General features: G+C 35.2%; 2 protein-coding genes and 1 long non-coding RNA gene across 3 annotated transcripts in view; 2 read left to right on the forward strand and 1 right to left on the reverse strand.

The window, feature by feature from the left end:
- LOC110835321 (uncharacterized) overlaps positions 1-4,281 on the forward strand; it is an 88,527-nt gene extending 84,246 nt beyond the window's left edge. Inside the window, exon 4 of the long non-coding RNA XR_015532611.1 lies at positions 4,178-4,281. This is a non-coding gene — a long non-coding RNA (uncharacterized LOC110835321). The remainder of the gene's footprint in view (positions 1-4,177) is intronic.
- Positions 1-16,586, reverse strand: LOC110835320 (mesoderm induction early response protein 1). The gene is made up of 5 exons (XM_087340548.1): positions 16,414-16,586; positions 16,232-16,321; positions 15,850-15,978; positions 13,847-13,968; positions 1-10,089 (listed from the first exon to the last, which is right to left on the reverse strand). Exon 5 carries the CDS (start codon positions 10,028-10,030, stop codon positions 8,624-8,626), a length of 1,407 nt encoding a protein of 468 aa, XP_087196674.1. The 5' UTR covers positions 10,031-10,089; positions 13,847-13,968; positions 15,850-15,978; positions 16,232-16,321; positions 16,414-16,586; the 3' UTR covers positions 1-8,623.
- On the forward strand, positions 3,150-27,942 carry TAF1B (TATA box-binding protein-associated factor RNA polymerase I subunit B). Its single transcript, XM_087340139.1, has 13 exons — positions 3,150-3,242; positions 4,246-4,258; positions 13,459-13,577; positions 17,469-17,568; positions 17,941-18,145; positions 18,804-18,963; positions 19,626-19,771; positions 20,765-20,983; positions 21,321-21,553; positions 23,391-23,583; positions 24,702-24,925; positions 26,375-26,621; positions 26,840-27,942. The coding sequence occupies exons 1-13, from the start codon at positions 3,150-3,152 to the stop codon at positions 27,639-27,641; spliced, it is 2,754 nt and encodes a 917-aa protein (XP_087196265.1). The 3' UTR covers positions 27,642-27,942.
- The last annotated feature ends 28 nt before the right edge of the window (positions 27,943-27,970 follow it).

A 27,970-nucleotide genomic window follows, 5' to 3' on the forward strand; every position in this document is an offset into this window, starting at 1 on the left:
TAAGGTGTAGCGATCAGCAGCGAACCTTTTATTTAACATAAACCAAGAACTTTATAACATCATGATACAGAACATGGCAAAATTGAAAACATTTCTGCTTCTATACATCTCTATTTGATACGCAGAGGTAACCGTTTCCAATTGACATTCAAATCCCATGAGCAAAAATTGTTTATAAAAGGGCAAATGCATTTTAAACTGAACAATCCTAAATCAAACTCATAAATCCAACATAAGACTTCCAATTTAAATTTCAAACCATTATAAAATAGGTCTATATCTCACTGCACTGGTATTCAACACAAATGACAAGTCACACTACGAGGTACGACCCACAACTGAAGAGCTAATTCAGTGGTCCCCAACAATTTTGTGCCTACGGGCACATTTGAGAGTTTATGAGATCGTGGCGGGCACCAACCAATTAACAAAGCCAAAGTTTCTTTTCTCTGGACAAATAAGATATGGACACCAAATAATACACAAAACAACACGACGTTTAATGATACAAGAAACCACGCAATCAAAAATACGTACTTTTATAAGTACAATTATTATTACTCAAGTGTGAAGTTTGGCACTGCATTTCATCGGCTAGTTTTTCAAATTTGGAAGTGTAGGATGATGTTGCTGCTCGCAAACAATCGTCAAGATGGGCGTCAGTAAGTAGAGATCTGTGCTTTTAGTTTATAAAGTACATGGTTGAACGGTTTCATTTTTCAGTATAACCTCTTTCCGTATCAACGCGGGCACCGAAAAAAGCCAGGGCGCCCGCGGGCACCGCGTTGGGGACCACTGAGCTACAGTATTTGTTCAGTGCCCTAACCAATGGTATATTGAAGGACAAACCACAAATGCTAGATTTGTATGTATGTTCATGGGTGACCTTCCACCTACTTGCTACCAAGATACTATTATGCAATTCTCCTAAATTTGATATTTGTTATTTTACCTTAATTTCTCATATTGTCAGACATTAATTTTATGAGCCACATCTTTTTGCCAATAAAAACTGATATTTTATATCAGGTGGATGGACTTAACTTGCAGAAATAGATTAAAATTATATTAAAATAGGTTCTACATTTACCAGTTATCAGATCGAGTTCACAATCCGAGTTGACAGAATAACAGCCCGTGACAGATGAAGACAAACTTGTTTTCTGACACCTATTTTTCGGAATATGAACTCTTTAGACTTTTTACTATTATCCAGCACACATCTGAGCCATTATAAATAACTGCAAACCCACAATAATAAAATGTTACGCATTATTTTAAACAATTAATTATAATACAATTCTCTCTTTATATCATATAATGGACTACTCCGAAAAATTTAAATAAAATGTAATAAAAATGGTTAAAATCTGCTTCCCTAACCAGATATTCAGTCTATACCCATGACCTATTTAGCTCAATGGCTATTACGACTACATGGAAACATACCAATGTGACCTACAGAAATTTCTTCACACAAGGCACTCATATGCAGTGGTCGGTACATTTGGTTTCTGTGACGTTGTCCTTCAACATTTTGATCAGAATCTCTATACCTGAAAATATTATATAAATAAAACTGAAGAAATTATTAAAAATCACGAATTCAACCACTTATTCGCAGATACCACCCAAATAAGAGAGATAATGTTTGTGAAGATTTCTGTCTTTTGGGTTGTTGCGCTGTGTAGATGAATCGCCCTGATGACGGAGGCAGTATGACCTCCGAAACGTTGGTAGACATCGACCAGACTACACGGCGCAACAACCCAGAAGACAGAAATCTTCACACTCACCGCCGTGAAAACCTCAAATCTTACATAATGTTGTGATTTTCATAAAAATTAACATATTTTACTTGTATATCTTAAAAAAATATATCTGTCTACATAGTTTAGATAGCAGTGAAACCTTGTTTTAACCACGGTTATTCATAGATCACATATCATCCAGATTCCTGGAGTAATATGTGTAACAACACACATTTATTTCACACAGTTTTAAAAATATAACCACAATGTCTTTTTGATCTGATTAAATTATACGTCTTTAAACAATTAGGAAATTACATTTATATATTATATATTTTACCTTTGCGGTCAGTATATCGACTGCGGAAATCTCTTCTAGATTAAAATTATATACTTCAAATTTTAAAACTGGTAAAGTGTACAGTGCGTCTTCAAAATGAACACTAAAGAAAGCTTTATTTGGAGAATTTGCAAAGATGTGTACCCTCTCAAGAAATAATTTGAGACTTTAAAATATACAAAATTACTGAAATACCACGCCCTTTAAGCAGATACAGAATAACAAGTACTTAATAGAGGATTTTTGTACTTAACGCCAGTCATTAAACATATTCTTCCGACTGGAATGGATGAGGCAAACATAATAAAGTAAACAAGAACAAGCTTTCCATGTTCATACACGTAAAACCGCTGTATTTTTAGCGTCATCACGTAGGAAATATTATCCTACGTGTATCTTATTCTATTATTTGATCGACCTCTACATTCACGACACTAAATTTCCTCCTTCGGGTCATTTTAGTCGTCTCTAAAGCTCTTGGAACAGAATGTTGGCACGCACAAGCGCAATTTTCCACACAACCCAAGTGCGCAGTCAAGTAATAGAATTGAAGTCTTCAATGACACTTGAATGTTTGTCCGTACGTTATCCCAGCCATTTTGGAAATATTTTAATAAAAGAATATTTATAATAAAATAAACAGTAAAACAGATTATAAGATCCACATGACACATTCTAAATAACATAAAGATTAACAGCACGAGGCCTGTTTCGTCCAACAGTCTGAATTCTGATATCTTTCAGGCAACTCCCGAGGACTTCTTTTCCTTTTAGGCGAGTCCTCTCGTTATTTGTACCATTCTACTGGGTGTCATTCTTAATACTTGGTTTTCCCGTTCAATTCTTCATATCGCCTGCCGATAACAATAGTGACGTAACTCAGAAATCAGAGTTTCGAGAAAAACGCCTTCGAACTTTTGACGTAACTTCAATCTTTCATTCCTCGTCCGCCATACAACTTATTCGAGTAATTCGTTTTACTTTATTCACAATATGCTTTGAATTAATGTAATTTGTAACTTTTCTGCTTCTGACTTACGTCTCTCGTGCACGAAGAGATGGAGCGAAACCTTCCCGAAAATAGTGGCGTTTATCGTTACCTAGCTGCATGGGGCAGACCCACACTTCCACCGCTTATGCACGATTTCAAGGTGAATGTCGCAAGTCTATTTATCGGTGATTTCTGAGTTACGTCACTATTGTTCTCAGCAGGCGATATATTCACCCATCTTTCTTTACCCTGGACGCTACATTGATGACAAATGTCTCAGTTCTTCTTAGAGCTGCATACGTCACAATGGGCCTTGTAACACATTTACGTATTTTTAATTTTTTTCTCTACATTGGTATTTATTGCTTTGATTTATAAACAATTAAATAAGTAAAATGGTTGGCAGTAGTGTATCTGCAACGACAAAACTATGCATAATCAGTTATACAATAGTTGGTCCTCATAATAGTTTTAACTCCCTCAAATAACATTTTATTAAAACAAAACTAAAATATTGCTTGTTAGTGGCACTTTTTATTGGTTTAAATAAAGACAACTATTAATATTATCTTTGCAAGTTCCCCTTACTTGTTTGGTAAACAAATCCAAACGTCAGACACGAGTAATGATTAGTAAATACATAAAAACTTATAAGCTATAAAGTCAGCACGTACAATAAAGTTATTTCTTGGTGTTTGAAAGTTGCTTTTGATAAAGTGGATGACAGTACAATTAGTCTGCGACATAATAATTAGGATCAATATAACAAGTTCTTAACGTCACTTTAGAGAACGAAAATGAATCCTCTTAACTCACAAGAAAGTAGACCCATTTGGATTTGAAATTTTACAACCAAATCAGACGCCAAAATGTTCAGGGGTGAGAATGGAGAAAGATTCAAATAATGTAACTCAAAAGACATAATGTATAAAATTCTCAGAGAATGGGGCCAACTAGGTCGATATTGTACATCACCAACATGCAAAGACTGAAATGTACCGCAATAATTTGCATATTTGCTGCTCTATTAAATAATTATATTCTAGACGTCTGTCTTCTGGGATGAAGTCTGACAGAAATTTACTGACATTTCAGAGGCATGTACTGCCTTCATCATCAGGGCAGCGAGCTGCATGTGGGGATCTGGTTTGATACAGCGGTAGTATTCAACCTGGGGTAAGCGAAGACATCTTAGGGAGTACGTGAAATTTAAAAAAAATATATATATTATTTTATGATAAACACTGAATAATCAGTAATGTAATTTATTTAATTTATTTTAGATGTAGATTATATACTATGTATAACTTGAATTATACACCAACAACTTTGGGGGTAGAAAGTTGAAGAGAAATTATATCTGGGGGTACGCGAACAAAAAAGGTTGAATACCACTGTGATAAAGGACCCAGCAATACGTATCCCCAGAATAGTAATACAGTTAAGATTGAAATATAATTGTAGTATTTATAATACATTTTAAACTAAAATTGTTAATGATGCAAAAAGCATCACTTGCCCATGTACAATCATGTCAATTAAAATTTTTGTCAGCATGCAAGCTGGAAAGTCAATCATACCGACGAGTCGTTGAAATTTGTGAAAGGAAACCACGATCATGCACAAACAGAAACTGTTTATCGCACTACAGAATTCCTCATATTATAAACGGTGGTTTCTAAGGAGTTACGAACTTTAACGTGTCTTTAAAATATTACCTCTACATTTACATACTAGCGAGGGTAAACAAGAAGCACCGAACATTGTGTGACCATCCATTAAAAAGTTGAGTGTAAGCAGCTTTGTAGTAGTAATTAGTAATTTCAGCATTTTAGAAACACGAATTTAAGAGGACATATCAGAAAACTGCACCGAACTAAAAATACCGATTATCAGGGACCAGGTTTTATCCACAATCAGTTCTGAAGCTTTCAAGCGTCTGCTAAATGAGCCTTTGCGAACTGAAGGAACCAAAGACACGACAAACATTCAAAGCCCCCAGATCTGAATTTGACTCAATGATGCAAAACATTTTCAATGTCACTGAACACTTCTTATCCAAGGGTGGAGCAATGTTAGCCATTCCAGCCCAGCTAACACTTTGAAAAACAAAAAAGAACCTGATGATTTAGAGAAAAAATTACACTGCGAGCCTTGTCCAAGCTCCTGTAACGTTAATCCTGTCATGTAGTTAACGACGGCTACATTCACATATTATGAATGTTTATACCTAGACAAGATATAGAAGAAAACATGTGCAAGTGAAATACACAATTTTGTCACCCCAGAGGGTACGCCACAGAGAACGGACCATTTTTGCCTATCTAACGACAAACATAGCCAACCTCTGAAATACTTTGTTTTTATCCAGACAAGAAAACTACCCAAAGCACACAAAAGTCAACGATATTAAACCAAAGCTATGGAACCATTAAGAATTAACAATACTAAGGCTAAATGAAAAGAAATAAATACATTTGGAAATAATGAAAAATAATGAACTTAAAACCCCACTGAAACTTTATGTCTTGTTCTGATAAAGTTTTAAAATATGAATATGGCTGTCTTCTGGGTTGTTGCGCCGTGTAGTCTGGTAGAAGTTTACTGATGTTTCATTCATCCATGGCTTCCATCATCAGGGCGATCGCCCTGATGATGGAGGCAGCAAGGACCTCTAAAACGTTGGTAAACTTCTACCAGACTACACGACGCTTCAGACCAGAAGACAGCCATCTTCATATTTTAAAACCTCATATCCTACATTTAAAATATGAAGTCATACGTATATTATGATCATTTAATATTAAAAATTAACAATACAAAGCACTTAACAAATTACAGAATAAAATATAGCAAGAATATGCTATAAATGTAGATATTCAAACTGACTCATTTCTATTTAATGTATAGAAAATCTTTCTCTTTTTCACTCTAAAACCTAGACTAAAATTTTAATCCATCTGGGTCACTCTCTGCTACATTTCAAAAAAATAAATCTCTTATTTGGACAAATATTTTATGATTGTTAAGTGTCTTAATACCTTCCTCCCCTATACTTTACAAATGTAATTTAATTAAACGTAACTAATTTTGGACACGGCTTCCAAAAAGTCTTCAAATTCTACAACTGATACATTATTACATTCTTATCAAGCCCACAAATATCCCCATATCTAATATATACACACAGGACAATTGTTTCATCAAAGAGTTTACAAAATAACAATATATCTGCATCACTAGGCAACAGCAATGCAAGGTCTGAAATATGAAAAACAATATTTATATTCACATTTTAGAAACAATTCATCCAAAATGGAGTCTATTTTAAAAATTAAAACACCGAATATTGTAAAACATCCAATTTCAGACCATGATGTAATACAAATCAATGCATATTTATGAAAGGGTCCATCCCATGCCGGTATTCCGTCATTTTACTTACACAGAATTTTACGTAGTATTGGTTGGAAAACCTGACAGGAAGAGACCACTTGGAAGACAATATTAAAATTAAAAGAGAAAAGGAAAAGAGAGTGGACTGGACTAATTTGGCTCAGGATAGGGACTGATGGGCTCTTGTGTTCATTGTAATGAACTTTAGAGTTCCAAAAAGGCAGGTAATTTGTTTTACTGAGCGACTATTAGCTTCTCGAGGACACTGTTCCATGCAGTTAATTATTTTAGCATGGCCCATTCTTTTGATTTCAGTCTCAACAATCTTTTAAAATGTATGGAATTTAAGGAGACATTTTTAGACAACCCTGAAACACGGTATGGAAAAAAATTTGATAAGAAAGAAAATGCAACTGGAATAAAATTATAATTATACAATAAGCCTCGTCACTGTAGAGTTCTTAATGTTTCGAAGAGTGTGTCTACCTCTGTCATCATAAATGTGGAATGACTGTCACTCACATTCATGCTCTTGACCTCTTACCTGAGACCACATAAAAAGCCAGTACCTCACCATTAGGTCACAAGTTCATTCTGTTACTAGGAACAGTTATGACAACCGGAGGAATGCCGGGATAAACAGATACATGATATCACTAGAAAATCTGAGTTGACACAGTTTCATCCATAAATTCCACATTGCCTAAACAGAACTTAAGGTACAGTTCGTTAGTTAAAGATCTAGCCATAAGACCGTTTGCCTTTCACTGTCACGGACAAATTAGTTCTACTATGGACGGAACTGTTCCATCAATACAGACAGTGCTGTAATATTTATTTACTTCAAAAAATTTCATACCATAAAGAAATTAATGTCTCAGGCACAAGAATTTGAAGCCAAAAAAATCTATATGAAGAATGAATTATTGCATGAGCATCAAAATTCTGATAATCGGATATTAAAGTTCAGTTTTAGACATAAAAGAATGAGTACCCTCCAACAGATGGATATACAATTCCTCCATCTCATTATGATACAAAATTACTAAATGTAACAGACTCAGTAACTATTATTAAAAGGACATTTTTAGTAATCAATGGAACTGGTAATATATACACGTGAGTTGTGAAGAACCATAAAAGATGTACAACATGGCTGTAAAATTTTAAATATTGAAGGATGCTAAGCATATCAGATAATTATTCCTAACAAAAGGGTTGTAAGTCAGTATTACCTTACACTTAGTTTGGCTGAAATATGCCCTATCACAACTAAAAATTTGATGTCATAAAAGACAGTTCTAAAAAAACAGATTTTCTAGTAAAAATCCATTATATTGCTTTAAATTATGGAGGAAACATTTTTTTAACTCACCATACGCTGCAAGAAAAAAAATAAAATGTTACATAAAACTAGGCAGACACTCAAAGTAATTGTATGTGTCCTCACAATATTTTACAATCAGAATTTTCTTGTGAATTTCCTCACAACCATAGCCCAAGCAATGGAACAACCTATGGTACTTACATAAAATTATGAGCAATAAAACTCAGCAAAAGCCACGGAACCAATGCTGCTTTCCCTATGCTTATTTTGAAAACTCTTTGATATGAAAAATGTTGTTATAAAATATTTGCTACAACTATATGCACTATTACACATGTAATTGCTTCTGATTTATAATAATGTTCACTTAAATAAAAATACTGTTATATCAAAGTGGCATATATTCTGCAATATAATCTTCTGATATGATACGTTAATCCGTAATTCCACACCTTTCTCTTTACACGTATCCGCTTGCTCCTCAGTAAAACCGGTTTAAAGAATTATTTAGTTTGCAGCCACTATCTGTAATTCTGATTCCTTGTACGAGGAACAGCTCGTCTTCTTATGAAGAAATCAAAGAAAGAAATGACAATAACTGATTCTCTGGCACACATTGTATTTACACATTTATACTAACGGCTTCCAGTATGATATGACTTAAAAAATCTAAACTCACTTCTGTAGTCACCCATATACACCAAATTTTATTAATAATGAAAATATGTACGCACCAAGTTCCAGAGGCGAAGGAATAAGGAACTGAATTCTCGTTGCACACCGCACGCACATTATTGCATCATGGGATATTGCTTCTGTCACTGCACAACAGATTCTGCGGTATGGGATGAGGTCTCGGTGGACGATAGCATAGTCGGAGCACTGACAGTTGTGCTGGAAAATGCCATCTCCACGCTGTTCAAGGTGGCACTACCTGACTGTGTGACAGCAGCAGCACCTGATGTTGATCCACCACCCACAGAGTCAACCCTTGGTTCCACGTTTCCACTCTCCATGCCTCCTGCTGCTGTTGCTGCTAAGTTCACTAGAGACTCTAAGCTCTCTTTATCAAGATGATTTGCCAGTTCACTGAGAGGATCTCCAGTATAGGACATAGGTGTCGTATGATTTGCCGTTTCTCCTGGGGCATTATCTTGTATTCTGTGACGTTTTGGGTCCCCGTAAATAAGGCAATGGATGTTAGGGGAAGAGCTCCTGTCTCTGTGAGTGACAGTCCCACTTTCTTGCTCCTCGAGAAACCTGTCCATATAATCTGTGATCCCTGGATGTAGTGTGTACTTTTTCTTCTCTAATCTTGCTTTGTTGGCAAATATGTCATGCCTCTCAGTTTTCTTCCAAAGATAGTAAAACTGAACCAACTCTCCAACTGATCGTGTTCTCACCTTGTTTTGTTGGATAAGATGAAAATCTTTACCATAACTGCGAAGGCCATTTTCAAAATTTCTGCATTCTTCCTCAGACCACAAGCTCATGGTGTCAGTCGGTGGTACAACATTCATACGCCGCCTTCTTAAGGCTTCTTCAATGTTATAACCACACTGAAGTAATAAGTAGAGGGCCTGTTCGTCATCTCTCGTATGAGTCCCGATAGGTATAGCATTTACCCCTTGCGCATTATTCACAAGGGGTTCCTGTGCTTTCACGAGAAAATCTTCCACATCCTTTTCAGACAGAGAACTTGGGTTCCACAACAACTTATCTTCATTTTCATAAGGCAGAGCATCATCATACTTACAAAGACCTTCAGGAATTCCTGCCTGATAATCACTCCCAACCATGATTGTCTTCCGCCACTCCTCTTCGTCTGGGCTGTAATCATAGTCCTCCTCCTCTTCTTCACTCTGCTGCCGTGACAGTCTCAGCAGCCTTGACGTACCAGCATTCTCTTCAGCTTCCTTCTCAGGCAGGTTGATGTACAACTGTTGCAGATCAGTTTGCCCACTCTTTTCATCACACTCCTCATCCAACATGTCGTGACCAACACCATCATTCTCAAGCGCCATATCTTGGTTTGACATCTCTGAACTACTCGACTGTAAATTCTCTGTTGACGGGTCTCCGTATCCATACATTGCTAACAATTCCTCTAATGGCATATCCCCTTCCCGCTGCAGGTTAGACAGTTCAATTTGAGGGTCTTCTGATCCTTCCAATGCTTCTTCTTCATCCAGTGTTCTTTCATCATCAAAATCATTCACCATCATCTCCACAGGGGGATCAAATTCCTTATCCACTGTGCTGCAGCAGCTGGCAACTCCAGGTCCTGAAACAAAATACAAACTTTTTAAACACCAATTTTCATTAATTGCACAGTACAATGGTTTACAACAAACATCATGGCAGTACAATCATTTTAAAATTGAAGTTTTAAATACTACTGTCTGTTCCTTGATTCATTTCACAAGACACTGCCAACTACAGTAGTTTAACAGTATCAAAAAAGAAATAAAGGTATATATAATTTCAAGCTTTCATGGTGACTGAATGCAATGAAGTCTTTTTGGACAATGGAATAGGTTTCTGTTTCAGACTGTCTCAGCCTCCATCAGCAGGGACTGATGTGATGAATGTTGCAGTTTGGAATGTGTGTGTGTGTGTGTGTTCAGCTGGTTCTGTCCAAGAGTGGACCAATAGGGGAACAGTGGACTGAGTCAGGCACATTCACTCATCTTACCTGAAGCCACAGTCAACATTTCTTAACCTGAAAAATCTGGCACGCCTTTTAGCACTGACCCTTCCTTCGAGAGATAATGGTTATTTACCAATGGCTCTTCTTCACTGAAGGTTGTTGATAGCTGGAATCCAGGATCAACTTACAGTGACCCCTGTGATCACTGCTGTAGTTGTTGGGACAAACCAAGATCTCTGTGACCTCTTTTGTTAAGTGATTCATGTACCCTATTGTCCTAGACTGTATTGTCATGTCTTTCCTGCATTTCAATAACTTTCAAATTCACCCAAAATGATTCTCTAGTCAGTTACAGTTAAGAGTTTTGTCAATTTTACAAGCTGTCATACCAAACACATACCTTTTTCTCATTTTGCATTCTTGTTACAAAAAAACCTCAAGATACAAAGACACTTGGCTTTTTCATTTGCTTCTATTGGGTAAACAAATTCAAGTAAATTCATTAAAATCTGAAAGGGTCAAGGCTCGACTGAAATTAACCACAGTTAACTTAGATTTGAGATGTCAACTGCAGCCACAATCTGCAAATTAAATTCACCTAGTAGCTTTTAGAGTAGACCCAAATTACCAAATTTTATCAAAATCCACCAAGTGGTTTCAGAGATGAAATATGCAGTGAGACACAACCTCCTGATCATGTGTTCACTTTATGCAATTTCTGAAACACCAAATAAAAATGAATGTATGTAAGCTTTCATATTACCTGTAAAGATGGCGAAAAAATTAAGGCTGAACGGCATCGAAGGATTGAATATTAAAAATAACCAAACAAACAAACTGTTAACACTTATATACGACACTAGTGCCAAACGCATTTTGACCTCAAGAGGTCAACATCAGTGGCAAAAGGGAAATTAATTCATATAATCAAAAAATGGTTTTAAAAAACAAACCATGAAGGTGAGTTATTTACAAAACCATAATAAGTAACACTACACTAGATGTTGGTTTCAAAAGTGTGTTATCTTGAAAATCTTTTAATAATAAACAGGTGGAATTAAATTGGAAGCAACTTCGTTAAAGATCCACATCACTGAAAAATTCCTACTTGTTTCCCATTTATTTAATGTAAGTTCCATTAAAAAACATATAAGTAAGGAAATGTATGCTGTGTAACAATTCTGATGTATTTGTTGTGCTACTGCCTCTAGATTGTCAGGCTGGAATACTCTTTTATAAGCAGCCACAAGGGATGTTTGTACTGTCAAAACATAACCTGATCTTTTAAAATAGTACCCGTCACATCGGTATTGTCTGATGTCAATGACCTTTGTATAGGAAGGGTGCCCAATATTTGTCTGAAAGCATGATGATGTCATCACGGGGATTCCCCCATTCAGGCACACAATGAGACTTTCACAAGCAGTATGGTATCAGCCCTAACAATACAGAATATCCCAAAAAGGATACAAAATGCTGACGTACGTAATGTTTGTGTGTATACAACTTTTTGAGACGATCTGTAGATATCTTTTCATGTGGCGGAATGCTTCACCTGACATACACAAAGTTTGCTTTCAAAAAGAAGCACTGTTTATCCTCGCAATATCAATGAATAAGAATCAGAGAATTGTTATTAATAGCCTAAAATCACAAAGTTAAAAAACACACGGCAATTTTAATCATCCAGAACAGAGAGTCAAGGAATAATTAATGTCTTCAGTAAACTGAAATGTCAGTCAGTAAAGTCATATTCAAATATGCAAACACACCACAAAAAATTCATCCACAACTCAGTGGATTATGTTAGAAGGACATTTACAAAATGACAAAGATTTAACTTATAATTATATTACTCTTGCTGCCACCAGTATGAAAAATAAACATAACGTTAAATGTGATACCACTTATGAAATTCATTTGAAAGTTTGTTCGACGGATGACAGAAGCACGATGAAAGCTGTAGACTTTAAAAAAATATTAAATTAAATATTCAAATGCAGGTCATAAGATGCAAACCATGAAGGGCAGTCAATTATTATGATCCACACTGCCAACCAATCAATTCCCAATGTAACAATTCAGAAAAATTACAGCATGAAGAAAAAAATGCATACACTGATATAAGTTTTGTTTAAATAAAATACAAAACTGCCTTAGTAAAATATTTAGGTCAAGAATAAAAGACCCCTCCTGCATTGGACAAAGTAACAATAAATCACAATGATAACAATTCTTTGGTGGGAATAATCTAGAGCAGAAAGAAGAAGAAAAAAAGATGAGACAAAAATTTTATACGGAATATAACCTTTATTGACTGGCTCGAATTTTTATCTACAACACATATTTTTCGACAGTGTATATAATGAAGTATGTGTTAAGGATACTTATATACCATGTACATATGACACCTCTTAAAGCCTAATCTAAATACTCCATTCAGAATTATGCCAGATGCAAAATGTATGATAAATTCTTATTGTCAATATGCCAGACAAGACAAGAATTTGGACACTGCAGATGTGTGTACATATATGAGAAATGTGTTTGTTTACGGATCCTTACTCCAACATAATTCCCAGCTTTTCTATGTTTAGGATTAATTTTAATCCAATCAGGTTTTCTCCTTTAGTTTCAGCTGTTAACTTTTATGGTGTCTATAAGCACTTTCACTGTCAAAAATATTATCAATCTTTCCAGCAAGAACAGCTGAAAATGGGTGAATAATACAAAAAGATAGAGATAATTATATACCATCATGATTGAGGGCCCAGATAAAAGAGTGAAACTGTATACACTATGATCCTCCATCAGGTATCATATATATGGCAAAGACAATAAAAACTAATACACAAAGAAAGATCAAAAACTGCTTTGTATAATGTTTAATTTTTATAAAGAACTAAAGAAATAAGTATTGAAGTAAAATCAAATGCCAGTGATGTGTATACATTTTTCTCCAGTTACCCAACAATTAAAATTGGTAATATTCTTTTTATACAGGAAGCAAGCAAAAGAGGAAAGAAATATCCGAAACGAACGTTATACGATATGTACATAAGCAGAAAACAAGAGGAACACAGTCAACTGATGATTTGTCTATTGTGACTCCATACAGGCTTGTAAGTTTCATTTTGGATAAAAATATTACCTGCATCTTCATCACAGTTCTACCCTAAAGATTAAGGTGATATTCCTCTGAAATGTTTGTTACCACCTACAAGTGTATGTGGCAACACAATCTAGAAGACACCAACCGACACCTTCAAAGCTGTCTCATCAAGAGGAACACGCCCTACTATAAAAATTTTGATAAGAACTGCTGAACTGAGTAATGACATGTATCACGACTGGTTGGAAGTACGATTCAACACTCACGAACATGACTTACATCCCATGTCTTGCATCCATGTCCTGCATTGTGAACTGCTTTCAAGTAGTATCAGGACTGACAAATTTCTTAGGACACAATATTTTTTTCACAACTTGGAGGTTCCAACTTATGGAAGTGATCTGCAAAATGATAAAAATGCATTAAAACAAAAACAGCCACAGGGTTTTACGTATAAACCAAGAAGAGACAGGAACTTATGAAGGCCTGTAAGATGGTCAAATCAATCATAAGTTCTGAGCCAAAGCAGTAACAGAGACTCATTTCTGATGACGAAGAACTTATATTTAATGTATGGGAAAATTTTGTCCCAAACAGCAGTAGAAAGTTAATACTGAGGACACTAACTATGTATGCATATATATATATATATATGGAAATGTATGCATCAGTTTTGTGTTGTCATCCTTGGTGCACTTCTTTGGGCCATCTGTCATGTGTCATTCTTTGGATATGTCTGTATCATACTGATTATTCTGTTTGTACATAACCCAAAACAGAATTCTGTAAACCAATTTTTTCTCTATTTATATAATTTGAGATTTTGTCTTTGCTAATCCCCTTCCTGGACAACTCCAGCACCAAAAATTAATTAATTTTGTTTCAAAATTCCACACTTCTGAGCCATACAGCATAGGATAGCAATAAATAACTATGTAATGATATGATAATGCACACGATATAGTCATGGCTTATAAAATTAAAGCAAAGATAACACTGGAAGCTCTCCAAAGTCCACATGCCATCTCAATCATATAAATCAATTTTACAAACAAGTACAAATTAATTTGCAACCCATTAAAATACACTCTTTTTCACTACCTCTATTTTTCTGACATTATAAGCACATTCCAAGGACAAGGATATATTTTTGTGTTCTCTGAACGTAATCATATGTGAAATTATTTATTGTACTCACCACTGAGAACTTCAAATCCTATTTAAATGAGATTTAATTAGTTTATTGCTTCATCAGTGCTTTGTTTTTTTATGATATCCAATATTAATGTATGTTGATCTACTGGACAAATAAATTAAGGCATACCATTGCTTTCAAATCTCCATATGGTAGGATAAACTTCATATAAACTTCTTCCTACAAGTTACACATTTTGTACTGTTTACATGCCTGTGTTTATCTTAATTTCAAGTATGCATCTGTAAGGAGTGAAGGTCTGGACTTTCATTTGTATACCTTCTAAAAAAAACCTGTGGGCTCGCTTTCTGTCCATGTGGATGGTGGCAGCTTACAAGCCAACAGACAGCCATGCATATCCAAGACATAAAACCAAGCGATAAATACATATTTGTTTTGTACAGTATATTCCAAATTCTGACATGAACTAATATATTTACTCACTTTTTAACTAGTGATTCTGATATGTGGTCTATTGTTTCTATTATTTAAGGTTTTACTTTTTAACAAATCAACCAGATTCAATGTGCAGAACTCATTAGTTATGACAGAAAAGGTGATAAAAGTCACAGAAATAAAATAACAAATTTACATGAAAATTTGATATATTATAAAACCTACAACTTTTTCTCTCCACAACATGGGCTTAAACTGAAGAAAGTAAGATTCTAAATCATATTAATCCACCCCAGTTTCTAAACAATCTGAAAAGTTCTGAAATTCTAAGAGTGACACATTCTGATAACAGATATGACATAAAATTACATCAGAAATGGAACATTATACTGATATAAGTAAAACACAGAAAGTTACAGGTATGCACTACTTTTTAACAACCAATATCCATCAACATTTTTGCTCGAATCTCTGGAAGGATCACACAAGGTCAGACAGAGATCTCAAAATTAACTCACTTTCTTGACTGCCCCGCTAGGGATGGCTCTAGTCCTGGGAGAATTAATTCACTGTTCCCCCTTGGTTACACATAATGCATTTGAAACAAATGGCAACCAAACATGCAATAGTGTTTAGTCTGAACATTAATGAAAGGCAAATAATATGAAGAAAAACAAAAGAACATATTCACCAGCTGGAGGTGGCGGCAACAAACACTGTGGAGATTTAAGTTTGTGTAACTTCTGAAGATGCTGTAATTCGGTCATCTGGATGACAGAATCAGTGGCTGCAGTGGGTGAAAATAATACCTCCTAACCATCTGTAACAATAAGACAAACGATCTGTACAGAAAAAATCTATAGAACAAAACTTCGGAACATGCATGTACATAATACAATAAAGGTGTATTGTACTCTTAAGTTAGGTTAGAGTCCACATTTATATTACATTACTGAAGACTACTTTCCGACCAAATACTTCTGCACAAGTGTTTCTGTAAATAATGCTAAAACGCATTGTTACGTATAAATAAACTCTGTATATTTTTCACCAAATACAAAGACATAATTTACCTTACACACAACTTGATTTCACGTTTAAGAAAATCTTTTTAACAGCCTGTTTGATCACTACACCGCCTTCCAAATTTTGTTCGGGTTAAACTGTAAGAACAAAATTAAATGTTGCACAACGTTTTCAAATGCCATACAAACACGGGTAACAAAATATGATGTTTCAGTATTTGAATAATTACGTCAATCTTACGAACAGAGTGAAGGCAAATACACCACAATTCCACCACTTGTTTACACACAGAGCATTTTTCAATGTGTATCAACAAGTCTCGAGCAGCATATAGTCACGTGATAAAATGTTAACTTAATCACAGTTTTCAATCATCTATACCGAAAGTTTAACAGAAGAAGACTAGAAGGCAGATATAAAAAAAAAAGTTGTAATTTGGATGACGGTAGCACGACCAGGAAATTCTCCTCTCATAATAATTTTTAATGCATGTTGTATGATATTCAGACTATCCAGACGCATACTCTATGGTTTCATCCGACTTGAAGTTCCTCACTCGTTATTAACAGAGAATATCATCCGTGAAATGTAGGATCCGTGGAGAAATCCGTTTGTAGGTGGTTGGTACGTAGCCGTCATGGAGGTTATTCGAACGGATTGCTCGTTATCATTGTCTGTCCAAGATCAACGAGAGGCAGTTACCATCACTGAATGTTGGATATTTTTTTCGAGGGTGCATGGTGCAACTCAGAAGACTGTAAACACCGTATTTTAAAAACGGAGGCGGCTGTTCCCCTTTAAATGAACGAACTGCCTGTACAATTTATTAATGACATTTGCTTGATAATAATTTACGATGGAAATGAAGTCAGTACCCTGCCCAGTGTGTGGTGGTTCAGAGTACTACAAGGATTCTGGGTTTTACTTCTGTACAGAATGTCAAACTCAGTCACAGGTATAATGAAGTATTTTGTAAAGGAAAAGTGTGCTGATTCTTGACTATTGAATCAAAAACCACATTACCTACAGGAACTTTCCCATATAGATCTATATGTTCATGGTCATTTGATGCTAAATATGCTGTGCAGTTCATATTGTCTCTGATCAGAGTTATCCTTCCTTGTGTTCATAACTTCATGGTAGAATTCACTGTGACAAGTGAAACAGGAACCAAAATTTATATACTTTTTTAAGAGAATATGCAGTTTGAAATAGTCTTCTTTCTTGCAATCACAGGATGCTTCTGTCTGTGAATAAGTTTATTACTAGAAACTGTCTTTTCAGGAGCTGCATGAACAAGTTTATGAGTACAGTTTTACTGGTATTGCAAATACAAGCACAAGAGTTCTTAAAAAAAGTTGTAATACAGAAAAAGAAAAATCTGGTAAGTATTTTTGTGCATGTGCCTGATTTACAGGAGATGCATTTGTACTTCCCACAATTTAGTTCTTGTATTAAAATTCTAATGGTGTAAAATCAAAGATTATGAATTTATGATTAAGTTTCTATTCTTTCGTCATTTTTTCTTGCCCATTAGAACAAAATGCATGTTTAGTTTAAATACCTTCTGGATACTTGTTGAACCATAATTTTTTATTTACTGGAAAGTAAAATTTATGGATTTGATTTTAACATAAAATTGTTTCTAAGCTGATTGCATTGAATGTACAGAACTTGGGAGCTTTGCAAACAGCTTGGGAACCACTTCACTTTTATGACTGATAATACTGGTATTAATTTATTGTTTTTATTTTAGATGGAACAGATGAATGGACATCATGGGAATATTATAACTTCATATTGAAAGGTTTAGTTGATGAGTTGATTGGCCTTGGAGCCAACAGGGCACTTAAAATTGTTGTACTGCAGTTGTGGGCTACATACCTCAAGAAACTTGAGGTGGCTTTTACATCAGTCACAAAAACAAACATACCTAAATTGGGAATTAACTACCATCCCAGGTAATACATAACTTTGATTTTATTTTTAATAGGTAAAACAAATTATGAACTCATGTTGCATTATTTGTAAGTTATAAAAAATGTTTGTTGTTGTTATTGTTCTTGCTGGTATTGTTGTTTCTACCCTTATTGATTCAACTACCAGTTATTAATAATGATACCCATAGAATAGAAAAACTGAAACTAGCCTATTGTGACTCATCAGATTTTTTATGTAAGTTCAGTTCACCATCTCTTTTTATGTATTTCTTTCCATTCCATTTGGCATACACAGTGAGATATTTATGAAATTAACATCAAATTGCATGCACTGTTTACATTCCTGATTCTTCGTGCACACTCAGTTTGAACCATGATCTCCTATATTGTACAGAAGTTCTCTGATTCCTTATTAATTCTTTCATGGTGGATTATTTCTTTGCTGATTTCTTAAGGCACTAATTTTGTGGTAAAGTATGAAGTCATTATGAGGATTAGATTATTATGTACATATATATGTTCAAATATTAAAAATCAAGGTTTTGATGCTGTGTGGATTCTTAGGTAGACAGCAGTGTTTCAGACAAATATACTGTCTGTTTTTTTCTGAAATGTTGGTGTCTAAACAGATACTGGAGTCTTAACTGTTTAAATGTTGTTTTTCATCTTTTTTTTCTAGAGATGCAAAAGTACTATATGGCTATGTTGTTAAGGAGAAGAAGCGGAGCAAGAAAAAAGCACCCAAGAGATCCATTTCAGAGATATCTGTGGCTACTTTTTCAGTAAACTTCAGTGACTCTGATCCTAACTTTGCTAAACGTCGTCTTCGTAAAACTAAAGTATGGTGTCAGCTATGCCTTACTGTTTTTTTATAATTTGTTTCTGGTTTTTTGCAGGTGGATCATATCATAGCTTTTAATAATTTTCAGTCTTTGAGTGCCATATTTTAAGGTTATGGTATACACTCTGGTAAATAAGACTGGATTGTGTTCTATTGGACTACTAAATTTTTCAAATGCATTCATCAATTTTGCATGTATCATTGGTCCTGATGTTTGTATCACAATACAAATCTGTTATCACAAAGCTAATCATACAGCAGATGTCATACTGCACAGGCAAATTGTGTTTCCTTGTTCTTTATTAATATTCTACATATCATATTTTACATAGTTGTAGATTTTAATGAAATTTTCGTGTTTTGTAGTGTACATATTCATTTTTTTGTGTGATCAGCAATGTCTGAGAAAACTGATATACTGATCGAGTTCAGCTTCATATAAAGTGAGGGTTATACTGGACCAGTATGAACCACAAGTAAATTCAGTACCAAACTGTTAGTACAGTACCCCAAAACCAAATGAGTCTGATGTCCATCGAGTAATTTCGGAGATGAAATATGGTGATGAACAAATTGACCTTGACAATGTTGGTGAAATGTTATTGTGAAGAGATGTTTTCTTTGTAGCTGATAAATGTCTGTTATTTTCATAATCCACAGAAAATACTCGTTGAGGAGGACTATGGCAAGCGTGCTGAATCATCGGTTGATGTGATGAGTGAGTTTAATGAAAGTATGAGGAGCCTTGAAACATCGTCTAGGGGACAAGTAATGTCTGATCATGAAACGGTCCCAGACTGTCCAAGGTACTGATAAATAAAATATTTAATATAGAATAATAATAGTGTTATTTAGTTTGAGTTTGTTATTTTTATTAAATTAAAATTAAATCCGCAGAATAACATCTCCAGAGAGCCAAAGCCGACTAGCTTGACTGCTGGCCTCACGTTCACATGCCTAAGCAGAGGTGAACAATCATCCAACCAGGTATAGGGTGACGTGTGGTCAGCACGATGAACCCCCAGCCATTGCTAGTTTTCATAACCAGATTACGCTACTCATTGTAGCTCTCCAATTTCCTCATGATGCTGGGTTACACTGGTCAAAAGCTCATGAGAAAATTTCTTCTCCCCCGAGACTAACCAACGCGCATTCCGTATCGCCGGTCCGAAGCATGATGCCTCAGACCGTGCGGCTATGGCGCGGGACTTGTTATTTTTATTACTCATACATATTTTCAAATCCCTGGTTAGTTCATTGCAGACTTCTGGGCATAAGTGGTGATTCTTTAATTTTTATTATTTTGGCTCATTGTTTTTACTTGGAATATGGACAACTATGAAAACCTGAAGTTTGTGATCAGTTATTTTGCGTGGCTGATACCTCATGCAGTAATAACCTCATAGTCACATTTAACTGTATGATACAAGGCCTTTCTTGTGCATTGACTTATTTATATAGCTGATCAAAATCTTTCCTGACGTGGACCACTGAATGTCCATCATCAGAAAATCCCAACACAGACTTATCCTGAGTTATGTAAGTTCAGTTGATATATTAAAGAATTACTCTTTATTTTGATCTGATTTAACATTATCCTTTCATCTTTCCTTTGTTCCCTATTACATTGTCAATTAAGAAAATTATCATCATTGTGTTTTATGAAAGTTTTTATTTGGTTCAAAATGTAGATGGTGGCAGATACATCACTGCTTTTCTTTATAAAATAATGAAAATAGACAACAACAAAAAAGGCAAAATATTGAAGTAGTCTGAAAATTAATTATTTTATTTTACAGGCTTGAATTTTCATCTGCAGCGTGTCAGCTACGTTCTGAGCTGTACAAAAAACGTGATTTATCTTCTGGCAAAGCAAGCAGCAGCAGCAAGAGAATAAGTAGCTGTAAAGTTCTAAAGTCAACGAATCCAAAAATTATTTCACGCATCAAATTATTGGCAATTCTGCATATAGCTCTGAGAATTTTACAGGAAAATATATATCTGAGTGATTTATTGAGGTGAGTAGAATGTAAAAATAAAAAAAATGAAGAATACAATATACATTACCAAAACTTTCATATTTGTAGCATGTGCTGAGAATAAGGAAAACTTCTGGATACCATTGTCTTGTGGAGCACATGGTCTTCAAGATATGTTCAAAAAGTTTGCTGACTTATTTTTTTATACATTTTGCATTTGGATTGTTCGTGCTCTTTGTTCCAAAGTAATTCCCTTCTGGCCTGATAAATTAGTTAACTTACTGTTTTACCCACTTTTATTCATTTTAAAATGGGTGTGCATACACATAAAAGGGGTAAGCCTATTTTTTTAAATTCTCATGTTTCTCTTTTACAGGTGGGTAGAAGAAGGTGAACTGTCATTCTATGAAATAACTCATTTCCTCCCTCAAGATGTTAAACTGAAAGGCCATGATCTCATGACATTTGGCCTCTCTAGTAAAAGACCTTCGTATATTGGCATAAGCACAACAGCAAAAGAATTGGCAGTGTATTTAGAAGCCACTCGTATGCCAACGCCTGATTTGTTGTCTCTGGCCAGAAGGTATATTGATGAATTACAGCTACCAGGTGTGTGTTTGATATTATGTGCACCAACAGATTTGTTTTTATGTTCGGGGTTTAATTAAATTTACATATGGTGATTTTTGTATAATAGAAGTGCTGTATATCAGGTTTCATCACAATCTGTCAAAGAACATAAAAGTTCATTTCAGCCCTTATATAAACTTGAATGTAAACTGAATTATACTGAACGAAACTTGCACTCTTGTAATAAAATCTTTATTAAAAATGCCTTAGATTTAAAAACTATATTTCTGCTTCTACTTGTTCTTCTTCTTCTTCTCCTCTTGCACTACAGCCCTTGGTGGGCTCTGGCATCCCAAACAATATGTCCCCATCTTTTCCTATCTTGAGCTACCTTCTTCCAGTTGCACACTTTCATCTTTCTCATATCTTCCTCTATCGCATCAATCCACCTTCCCCTTGGTCTTCCTTTAGGTCTTGTTCCCACAATTTGTGGTTTAATATCAAATGTGGCAGTCTATCCTCTCCCATTCTGACCACATGTCCCGCCATCTTAACCGTTGTGATTTACTATATCTCACAACGTGCTCATGATGGATCAATTCTTCTAACTCTGCATTATATCTAATTCTATATTATCCATCATTATTCTTTAGGGGGCCAAAGATTTTCCATAGAATTTTCCTCTGAAAGCACGTTAACTTGCTTTCCACTTGAGACGTGAGTTTCCAAGATTCTGCCCCATAATTTATTACCGGTCTAATAAGTGTCCTGTACAGTTTTAACTTTGTGGTCCTGGAGAGAATTTTAGATTTAAATAGTTCTATATGTGCATAATATTGCCTGTTTCCAGCTTGGAGCCTGTGTTTGACTGTCTTCTCCTCCTTTGAAGATATCCGTCTACTGGGTTATTGCGCTGTGTAGTCTGGTCGATGTTAACCAACGTTTCAGAGGTCATACTGCCTCCGTCATCGCCCTGATGACGGAGGCAGTATGACCTCTGAAACGTTGGTTAACATCGACCAGACTACACAGCGCAATAACCCAGAAGACGGATATCTTCATACTCACCGCTGTGAGAACCTCAAGTCTTACATTCTCCTCCTTTATTAAAAACTATGCATCAAAGTTTATCTGAGCTTGTAAGTAAAATGGTCCTTACTTAAAATGAACCAGAAAAAACAAAATAAAAATTTCTCAAGAAAACTGATTTTAAGTCAGCTGTACTGGGTTTAACTGAAATTTATGCTGTCAGTCGAGCACTGCTACTTGCTGAAAATCACGTACAGTCCGCGACTGTAATCTTGAGACTTGTGGGGTGAAGGAGGAAGGATAGCATCTGCCTTTAACGCTACAGACTTCCTGCATTCCTCGCAAGTCTCAAGATTACAGTCATGGACTGTACATAGTTTTGTATATGGTTGACTGACTCCGTGGAGCAGAGTGTTATTCTTGACAAGCTGAGAGGAACTCCATGCATTTTATGGAACCAAAAGGTTCATAAACATTTTCACAAGATTTTGTTTTTAGAGCATACGTGTCAAATGATTGGTGCAGTTTTCCTCCATTATTTTGTGATGCTTTTTATCGGCAATAGTTCGTTATTAATATTGTTCCTTGAGTATTGTTTTTATCAGAGATGGCAGCACATTAAAACAAGTAAAATATTATCAATCACAGATGTTTCTGTGTGTGTATTCATTTTTGCACTATATGAATACTTTCAGGTATGTTTAACCCACATTTATGTGCACATAAAACACTGAAATTGCCATTCATGTTGTTTAGAGGTTAAATCTCATACATTAGTATTGTATCCAGCTTTCATGTTCAGTGCTTTACATGTTATAATTAATGGATTTGTTTGAATGTATTGTAGCTGAAATTGGGAAATATGTGGAGTGCATAATGGGAATTTTACCTCCACCATTGGAATTCAACAGGCCTCTCAAACATTTTCCCAACTATGAGGGTCGTGCAATGGCATTCATAATATTTATCCTTAAACTTCTACTTGGACTTGATGGAAAGACTGAATATGAGATATCAAAAGTCACCAGGAAACTTAATGAGTAAGTTGATTGATTAGAAAATACTTATGATACAGGAGTTATTTACACCATTCATTAAAAATGTATCATGATATCTGCTACCTTTTGCTATTGTCCATGACGACTGGCATCTTATTTTATCAAATAACCAGAAGGCACAGATTGGATGAAAGTCTCATGTTTAGAAAGTTCTCAGGGTTGGGACAGTCATATCTATGGGGCAGTACGTGATTACAGATAATGTAGGGCTATTGCAGTGTTTTGCAAAGAAGTAGTAGGCATGCCAGTAGATGCATTATAACTTTTTCCTCTTCAGAAACATTTAAACATGTGACAATTTTGGCAGTTTTTGTTTAAACTTTTTGTCAGTACACTTGTGTAATTGGAATTTATACTTGCATATAACTGTTAATAGTACATAAATTTTATTGCTTATTTTAATTAAGAAATGCCAACTGTATTACTCTTAATTTTACTGTGAAATGTAAAATCTGTCACACTTAAATTTACTGTATAATTTACTGGAATTGTCTCTGATAATTTCAATATTGATACTAACCAGTTGGACTAATTGACTTCAAAGAATTTAGCTGATTTGTAATTTTATTTCATTAGTATCCCAAATGGGGTCCGCAGTGGCCGCGCGGTCTGAGGCGTGGGCTTTGTGCCGCTTGGTCGCTGGGACCGTGGGTTCGAATCTCACTCAAGCCACGGATGTTTGTCCGCGTTTTTCTGTGTCGTGCTGTCCTGTGTACAGGTAGACGCCTCACGACGGACCGATCCCTTGTCCAAGGAGTCCTACCGAATGTCTATAGATCGAGCCAACGCAAAAAGTTGGGACCTGCAGTGCTCATGCACTTGAAGAAAGTGTCGTTCCCAGTATCCAGTATCCCAAATATGAATTTGTTTACATGACTCTTCAGAAAAGTTCAGCATTCTCTCTTACTTCAAAGACAGATAGTCTCTCATTGCTATGAAGGAAAGCTCTCATGTCTGTCAGCTACTTTTACCTAAAGCAAAGGAAATCCATTTTTCTGGCACTTTCATGCATGCATAAGGTTTAATCAGGTAACTTTAATGGTATGGTACAAAACATAATTTATTTGTTGTGCTTTTCTGTTATTGGTGTTTTGTCATAGGTTGTCTGGAAAATCTGCAGCAATGACAAGGTTATTTGTGTGGGAAGAATGGGTACAGTACATTGAGTGTCGCAAGTCTGTTCTTGCTCGTTTTCACTTTCCTACACAGGCGACACATCACCAAGGGGAATTCAGCGACCCTGGCTGTTATGTCAGGTTTTGGGAAAGAATGAAGGCAAAGGATTACAAGAGACATGAAAGATTACAGTTCGGAAAAATATCTAGTATGTACCACTTACTGTTACTGGTTCATTTAAATGAAGGAATGAGGATACATAAGTATGCCAAAATTATGAGTCAGTTAGTAGTTGTGCATTAATTATATGCCTTAGTTGTAATTTAGAGTATTACTTTCAAGGATATATGGTGAATTCAACTGATTAGCAGTATTTTTAGATTAATAATGAGTACAAAAACCCTGTTGATTAAATAACTAAAGATGTGAATAACGTTTAATATTGTAGAGTTTAGATATCATTGATGAGACAGGCTGTAAAACTTGCTCAGGCCATTTTACATGTTTTCCAGCTAAGTGCCGTCGTTTAAATAAATTCTGCATGTATATATTTTCCTAAAACTTTGTTAAATGGACAGAGAAAGTTTCTGAACAACTCTGAAATTTATGTTTAACTTTTAAGAATGGTAAGAAATGTTTGTAACATTGTACATTCTGAAGGAATAACACAGATTGAGTATGAAGATTTCTGTCTTCTGGGTTGTGCTGTGGCCCTGATGACGGAGGCAGTATGACCTCAGATACATTGGTAAACATCGACCAGACTACACAGCGCAACAACCCAGAAGACAGAAATCTTCATACTCATCGCCCTGATGATGGAGGCAGTATGACCTCTGAAACGTTGGTAAACATCGACCAGACTACACAGCGCAACAACCCAGAAGACAGAAATCTTCAGATTGAGTATGTTTGGGAACAAAGTGCTGAGGTGAATATTTGGATCTAAGATGAAGGTAGTAGGAGGCTGCAAGAAATTACAGAGTGAAGGGCTTCATAATTTGTATTATTCACCTGATTTTATAGGTTGATTAATCAATGTCCGAAATAGTCGAGACATCTGTCGTGTTTGAGAAGAGATGAGAAATGATACAAAATTTTGATTGAAAACTGCAAGGGAATAAATTGATCACTTGGGAGATATAAGCATAGAAGGGAGAATAATATTAATATAGATCTTGAAGAAATGGGTTGTAAAGATGTGTTCTGGTTTTAACTTGCTTAGGATATGGTCAAGTGGTGGGCTTTTGTGATCATTATAATAAATCTCTGTGTTTAATTGAAGTAGATTAATTTATTTGTTCAGTTGGGAAAGGAGATGATGTGAATCTTCAGATTATTTTGGCAATTGAACAGAGTGAAAGAATTCCTTCATGGATATTTTTTTGTGTCCGTTTAATAGTAATTGGCGAAAAATATTTATTTTTAAAAGGAACCACTTCCCTTTCTTTTAAGTTCTACCTTACCAGGAATTTCTTACTTCTCTGACTGACAGTTTGGAATAGATAAACTGAGGCAGCAATCTTTGCAGTGGGAGGCAGAAACATGAAACATTCTTTTACATGCTTTAAACTCAGTTAAAAATTGCGCTCAACTTTTCGGTACTTGTACTGTCCTTCAGATCTGTAGCACGTTGCATTGTATATTTTATTTCCAGAAATTAATCCTGACTTTGTAAGTGCCATGAAGCATGTTTTCCTGAAGTTACTGGAAGAGGATACGGGTGATGATCATACAGTGAACTTTGTTCCATCGCTTACTCCGCAAAAAGCAAATCTGAAGGCCATCTTTGCATCTCAGCCATCAGTTTTTAAGTGTGTAGCACCAGAAATACCATCTTCTGCTGATATACTGAAACAAGATTTCACTAAAACAACATTGCAGCACTTAATAAAACCTGAACAGTAAGTGCGCATGTTTACATATCAACGTTGTGAAAAATGGTTCAGACAGAATGTCATGAGGTGCACCGCATAGTCTTGAGTATAAAACCCGTGACTTGTTGAACATGAAGCAGAAGAGATAATGGTATTAAAATTTTCAGTATGTTTGTATTTTATATAATATTTACAACATTATTTTTGAAATAATTTGTGTGATTATTTAATTGTACTTTTTTCAGATATATTGCAATGGCCCATGACAAAGGAATAAAAATTATTGTTCAGAAGAGAAGTGCCCAGAATCAAGTGAGACAAGTTCATAAAATGAAAAAAGAGTTTGAGAGTAGATGGGACAGAATATATGAAATTGTGGATTCAGAAAAGAAAGTTCCATGTAGTAGTCATGGTGAGAAGAAAAAGAGAACATCAAGGAGTGAAATGAGCTCCAAGAAACATGGTGTATTGCCCGATACGAGTTCCTGTACAGACAGATTTTTTCAACGGTCACGTACATTTGGTCATTTACCACTTGTTGCAGAACATATGTTACTAAATCATTTGAAAAATAATGGCGTTCCGTTGAGCTCCAACAATTATGGTGCAGGTGTTAGTTGGGTAGACAGCAGTGATGAAAACTCAGGTTCTTCCAGATCCACTGAAAATGAAGGAATTTTGAAGAGGCACTCAAAAGAAAATGATGTTTCTAGTAAATTAGATAGCCATATGTTTCATAAATCCAAAAAAGTAGATCAGCCTGTACACTTAAAGAAGGTTTTGTTGAAATGTTCAAAAAAAAGAAATTTTAAATTAAGTGCTGTGGGTGAAAGTAAAGAGTATGTATTGTATCTTCCATACGTGGAATATTGGCTAAATGAAGTTAGTACAAAAGTTCAGGCTTTTGAGGAGTTTGAAAGAAAAGTTGTTATTCAATTCCCACCTTCTTTTCGGTGGTTGCTAACAGAATGTGCAAGGATGCTTCAAATGACAATCCAAGATTTGTATTATGAACTACTGGATGTTGAATTAGCATACTGTCATTAGCTTTGGGTCCCTAGATAAGTCCCTGAGTGAGGAGTTGCAAAAAAATATTAAAGTGTACTGGTAACACACAATCGGTGGTTACAGTAATGCTTGACCACGCATGTCGACTACAGGGAAACAAGGGGAGAATTACACTTTTAAAATTACATGCATATTGCAGATAATGGCTCCGAATGAAACTCTTTTCAGGAATCAACTGTTCTTGAGGTATAGAATTATATTTTCTCTTTTAGTAATCCATGTGTATTTATTTGTATACATAATGTTAATGAAAGCATTAAAGTGATTATTCTTTTAAAAATCTGATTTATTTATGGTGATTAAATGTA

The sequence above is a fragment of the Zootermopsis nevadensis genome, unplaced genomic scaffold (assembly GCF_977971745.1).
Source record: "Zootermopsis nevadensis isolate Lab colony 2312 unplaced genomic scaffold, Znev_1.0 Znev_ptg000061l, whole genome shotgun sequence".
Classification (NCBI taxonomy): domain Eukaryota; kingdom Metazoa; phylum Arthropoda; class Insecta; order Blattodea; family Termopsidae; genus Zootermopsis; species Zootermopsis nevadensis.